Raw genomic sequence first — 5,921 nt, 5'->3', positions numbered from 1 at the left:
AACCTCGTCCACCTCAACCTAGTCCTCCCGCCCCTCCTAGTCCTCATTCACATGCGGCGTCGCAGCCGTAGTCTTCGCATCCCTCGTGTACGACGAGAAAGCCGGCTTCACCTAGTAAAAAACGTCCCCGGCGGAACGATGTATCAGATAAGACGCTCCCGTTGTCGACCCTAGCACAGAAGAAGGCGAAAGAGAAGGTACGAACGCCATCTCAAAAGCGTATTCGAAAAGATACTTTCTCCGCCGATTTCACGGACCCGACGCGGCCGAAGTATGCAACAAATAAGCGGGTGTCGCCATTCAAACCGTTGTATATGGGCGTTATACGAAAGAACAAGAGTACAAGAAGATTGCAGACGAAACAGGCAAAGAGGCGGAGATCGTAGACTGGGATCAACGAATCGTGTTTGATCCTATGACTGGATACAGAAACTCTCAAGTCTTGCCGTGGAATTGTGCCGTTGAGATTTTGTTCATCGTCAACTTCAGACAGATGCATTGGTTCACGTTCCGAGTCGACCTCAAATAGTGGACCATAACCGTCTTAGACTGCCAAAATGACATTGTGAAGAATAGAGAACATGCCAACAACTTCAGAACGATGATGGATGTTAGTAAACTTTAAAGTTTATAGTAAATCATATATTTATTTTCTTACATTCTCATGTTAACGTAGGATTGGTGTCACGCGATATCTAAGGTTATGGCAATGTCGAGATTATTCAACGAGCATCCGAAGGCGGAGCGAGAGCTAGATGGTGGGGAAATTCGACTTCCACCGTTCGTATGGGTAGTTGACGATACCGTCCCACAATGTGTGACAAGTATGTAAAAAAATTTATGAAGAATTATTTAAGAGTTATTTGTGTATAACATTTCGTGATTTTGTCTTTTAGTGGTGATTGTGGGATGTTCGCAATCAAATACATGGAGCACATCCTTGTCAACGTCAGTTTTGATACACTACGAAGCGAAAACATGAAGACGTTCATGAAGAAATGGTCGACAGACCTATTTTTCCAATTAGAAGAGCGATGATATGTATTAAATATTAGGATATCTCTAGTTTTATTTCTAGTTTGATGTCCTTAAATATATTGGATATTTTTAGTTTCATGTCATTAAAACTATTTATGTCCTTAAATATATTGGATATCTTTAGTTTCATGTTATGATATAGTTTCATGTCATTAAATTCATGAACACCAACTCTTCAACGTCTTCACCGATAGCTTCTCTCAACTTTCTCAAAAACCAAATCCACGAAGCATGACACTCGCTATCTACTACCCCGAATGCAAGTGGATACAACTGAGAATTAGCATCCATCGCAATTGCGCATAGCAACTGTCCACCGTATTTTGTCTTAAAAAATGCACCGTCTAATGATATGACTGGTCGACAAGAGTTGAACCCTCTACGACACGCCCCAATAGATAAGAACGTGTATTTGAATCTATCGCCATCTTTCACAAACTCCGTAAGAGTCCCTGGATTCTTCTGCTCCAACATGTATAACCAAGATGCTAACTTCTGATAAGATTCTTCTGGCGTACCCCTTACGTAAGAAATTGTTTTCTCCCTTGTTCTCCAAGCTTTCAAGTACGATATGCCAACACCCCATCTTGTCTTGACTTCCTCTCTTACGTTATGCGCTGAATATTCAGCCATAGAGCTAATGTTGTACTTATCTTTGAAGACGTGCCCAATAACCCAAGGTGCAGCTCCTCTATGACCTTCTGTTCGAACCACACGCGCGCAAGAATGTCTACTCTCATACGACGTTATCTGCCACATGTCAGACCACTGCACAACACCCCTCAGCTTCCAAGTGCACATCTCATTTTTGCATATGACATACCATCTCTTTTTCGAAGACGATTTCACTCTAAACTCAAAATTATTTTTTAGAGCAAAAACATGAATCTGTTGCTTCATCTGTTTCTTTGACTCAAACTCTTTCCCAAGGTATATATCTTCTGTGCTACCTATTGCATGTAATCAATGGTTATAAGATATATAACATAACATTTTCCATATTATAAGTAGATCTCATTATTTTTATTACCTGTGGAAGAATGTGACAATAGAGTTGGACCTTCATTACGTTCTTCTTTGACAACATCATCGGCTGTGAAGTCAGGGGCTTCCCATGAATAACGCACGAAATCCGTTTGTGAAACATCTTTACGAGGGTCACGTGACGGTTCACCTTGTTTTGATGGTTCACCGTGTCCTAATGGTACTGCAAAATGTTTAACAAAATCTTTATATTCTTCATGATTCGCAAACTCTTCGAATTCTGTTTCTTTGTCACTGTTGTGTCCATCTTCTCCCTTGTCACTTTTATCTTCGTCAACTTTGTTATTTTGTTCTTCATCATCTTTTTCCTCGTTTTTGTGATAATTATCTCTGTCATGCACGTATACTTCATCATCTCGATCGGTGATTATCAAATTCTTTTGTCTCTTGTTGAGTTCAACACGAGGCAACTCTTCATTGATAACATTTTTTTCCTTTATCTATTTTGTTTGCACTGAACGCTGTGATTTCTTTCGATATCAAAGTTACACAAAGTGCATATTTTCTACGACTTTTGCACTTCGTATAATACTTAACATCAATATCGTCTTTCAACAAAGCAGGCTCAATCGGCATATTACCCGCTTCATATGGAACTTCTAACTTTAAGTCATACTTTGATCTGTCTATATCGACTCTATTGTACACCTTGTCGACTAACCCCGTGTACGTCGTCTCTTTCGAAATTTCAAGCGGAAATGTTCTTGCATTTTTGAACACGTATAAGTGTCCATTTCTCTCCCATGTGCCGTTAACCATCAACAAAACTGCAGAAAATATCACATAAAATACATTAAATAAAAAAAAAACAAGATTTTTTATTTTCTTGGGACAACTGTCGGATCCGGTCGGATTCTGGCAGTTTGTCGGATCCGGTCGGATTCTGGACCTTGCCAGATCTGGTCGGATCCTGCCAGAATTTCAGCTTAAATTTCATTGGAAATAGCACTTAAATTTCATCTTAAATTATCGGATTTCATCGGAAATAACGTTAAATTCCGGGTTATTTGACCTAAATCTACCAACTTTTTTTTTTCTACACAAACTATATCAACATAACTATAAAAGATGAATGAATGAGCATACTAACCCATTTCGACGGGATTGAACGAAGTGGATACTCGAAAATGATGAAACGAGAGGAAATGAGAGAGAATGAGAGATGAAAAGAAGTAGAGAATGAAGTGAAGATGGTTATATTACCTTGAAAGGGTATTTTTGTCCGAAATTGGTACAAAAATCTAATTTTAGATATTTATTAACTAGTGAGTCTAATTGAGATATTTTCATAACTTTTAGGTTTAGAAAATGAAATTTCTCATTAATAAATTGTTATTAATTGTTGAAATGGCTTATAGCCTTCTCTCTACTAGAAATCATTACATTATTTGACCTTTATGAGTAAAGGAACAGAACACCATACATTTCCTTATTGGCCTATATTTGGTTTTTCCTAGTTAGAACGTTCTGGATCCAGCTAAAACGCGAAATGGAAGTCCACAAATTCAGCACACAAACAGTCGGTAGATTATCTTTTGAATCCCAAGCCTAAAGTATCTTTCTAATCCATCTCCATCATAAAGCACTAGATACTTTGACAAGAGTTATGTTGGGACAGAGATTTTGTGGCCAAACAAAGTAGATAGTATATAACAGTGACATAACCAGTTTTTTTTTTTTTTTTTTTTTTTTTTTTTTTTTTTTTTCTTTGGGTCAAGTACAAATTTAAAAACAACATACATTTAAAATCTACAAGAAGCGCACTGCACTTAAGAAGCTGAGATATTACATGTTTCTCTTCTTCCTCTACTTGATGTACTGAGAGACCCATTTGAAACCCTCGCCGTATCCCATTTTGCGGACGATGCTGCACATGAAAACCTCCAATGGACGGACATTAGAGTCAGACAAGTTGACCTTACCTTTCCCGGTGGTGAAGTTGGTCAACCCTAGGTGGTAGCGGAGCTCGTCCTCGGAGGCAGCGTAGATAATATCGATCTTGTTCCCCAAAATGAGGAACGGGACGCTCGCGAGCGCTTCGTCTGAGAGGAGTGCGTCGAGTTCCTTCTTTGACTCTGCGAACCTCTCTTTGTCGAACGCATCAACCAGGTACACCACAGCATCCACCTGTCAACGACCCAATTACATATATTTCGTACAAATACTACTGATGAATTCGGTTCACAATTCCAAAGGCGAACCATCCTATGTAGTTACAATGCTTCACAAGTACAGATAATTACAACTAACTCAATAACTTTTCTTATCCCTCGAAAATATATGTATCTACACATCCCTAAATCCCACCCTATTGATTTATTATGTATGGAAACATCTATATATAAACGTCTACTTCGTAACATTCTGATTTCGAAATACTTTACTGAGTGGTTTCTCTCAGACCATAGTTGGGGTTTTATCTTTTAGGTAGAGATTGTGAATGCGATTCCGATCTGTTAGGCCGGAAAAATATCTATCCACTGCTGTCACTGATTTATCCTTTCTGGGTCTAAAACTTCAATTTTTCAAAAATTTAAGAAGTGACAAGATTGGAGTCGTACTTCATTAGCACACTCTCACTTCTCCGAAGTGAAATCACTAAAACTACGTGGCATGTCTATTCATCAAACCAACATTTAAGAGACATGAGTTACATTTATATATAATCAATTGTTTAGTATCATCAATGGAACCCAAATCATGTGTAGTTTGGATGATGAACGAGACATAAGAATAGATAGATAGATATTATTACCTTGGCATAGTAGTCCTTCCATACTCTGCGAGCGATTTGGTGACCACCCAAGTCAAAAGCCTTGAACTTGATTTTTCCAATACTCAGCTCCTCCGATGTTGGGTATTGAGTAGGTTGGTGCTGAACCAATCTCTGTATGTAAAAGATTAATTGATTCTATTATTCGTTATTATCAGCAAAGAAGACGCTATATATTCTCTGGAGAAATGATACACAAACTTCCCAATCACAAAACGCAAATCAATAAGCATGCAAGTAAAAAAGTTACTAGTTTCACAACGATCCGCCCCCAAAATTCTCAGTTGACTAATAAAAACACGCTGTTTTCCAGAATTCTCGAATTCCTTACATTCAATTGAATAATTAGCCTGAAAAACAATGATAATCTAAAATGATTACGAACAAAGGTACTAAATCAAATCAAACCCTCGCTTATTTTCTCGCTGAAACATCTAGGTCTAATCACACACAACAAGGCGAAAGCCAATTGGAAGAGAAGAGAAGAAAGCAAGGAACCTCATCTTTCAACATGTGAAGCAAGGTAGTTTTGCCGGCATTATCGAGCCCTAGGAACAAGATCTTCGCTTCTTTCTGCCATAGCCCCAGCGAGGCCAGAACATCGTAGAACCAGTCGAACAAGAACATCCTTGTAGCTCCGAGATCGAAGAGAGAGAGAGAGAGAGAGAGAGAGAGAGAGAGAAGTTTGGACTTTGGACCGCTTTCCCTTGGAACGTTCTACGACGGAAGAGCTGGTTTGGTTAGCTGAGAAGGTGTGAGAGTGACTCAACTCAATCTTCACGCAGCGACGTCGTTTGACACTGAGCCATAGGTTCTTCACATTTATAACCAATATAATAAATTAATTAATCAATCATGTTTTAGAAGAAATTAAGTTACTAGTCCAATAACCCAAACTCTTTTTAAAAATAGTCAAAGTTTCATTTTTATTATAAAAAAATCTAATAAACCGAAGTAAATTAATTAACTCATTTTTTTATTACTTCGAAAAATGTAGTACAAGTCAAAGTAAATTAATTAACCAGATTAGGTTAATTTAATTAACTTCGGTCTGTTGGGCTATTTT

General features: G+C 38.1%; 1 protein-coding gene across 1 annotated transcript; it reads right to left on the bottom strand.

Moving 5' to 3' along the window:
- Positions 1–3,867: 3,867 nt before the first annotated feature.
- Positions 3,868–5,625, bottom strand: LOC149389865 (small COPII coat GTPase SAR1A-like). Its single transcript, XM_089623330.1, has 3 exons — positions 5,354–5,625; positions 4,838–4,969; positions 3,868–4,209 (listed from the first exon to the last, which is right to left on the bottom strand). The coding sequence occupies exons 1-3, from the start codon at positions 5,480–5,482 to the stop codon at positions 3,889–3,891; spliced, it is 582 nt and encodes a 193-aa protein (XP_089479456.1). The 5' UTR covers positions 5,483–5,625; the 3' UTR covers positions 3,868–3,888.
- Between the last annotated feature and the right edge of the window lie 296 nt (positions 5,626–5,921).

Source organism: Urtica dioica, chromosome 8 (assembly GCF_054948205.1).
Source record: "Urtica dioica subsp. dioica isolate 48M chromosome 8, U.dioica_male_clone48M_v1_H2, whole genome shotgun sequence".
NCBI classification, from domain to species: Eukaryota; Viridiplantae; Streptophyta; class Magnoliopsida; order Rosales; family Urticaceae; genus Urtica; species Urtica dioica.
Note: the sequence above shows the minus strand (reverse complement) of the source record. Positions and strands in the feature narration are given on the sequence as shown.

Coding starts and splice junctions, on each gene's coding strand:
- LOC149389865 (XM_089623330.1), bottom strand. CDS start 5,482: ATGTTCTTGTTCGACTGGTTCTACGATGTTCTGGCCTCGCTGGGGCTA. Junction 4,970..5,353: donor TTCACATGTTGAAAGATGAG/GTTCCTTGCTTT, acceptor TTTTACATACAG/AGATTGGTTCAGCACCAACC. Junction 4,210..4,837: donor GGAAGGACTACTATGCCAAG/GTAATAATATCT, acceptor GGTCGTTGACAG/GTGGATGCTGTGGTGTACCT.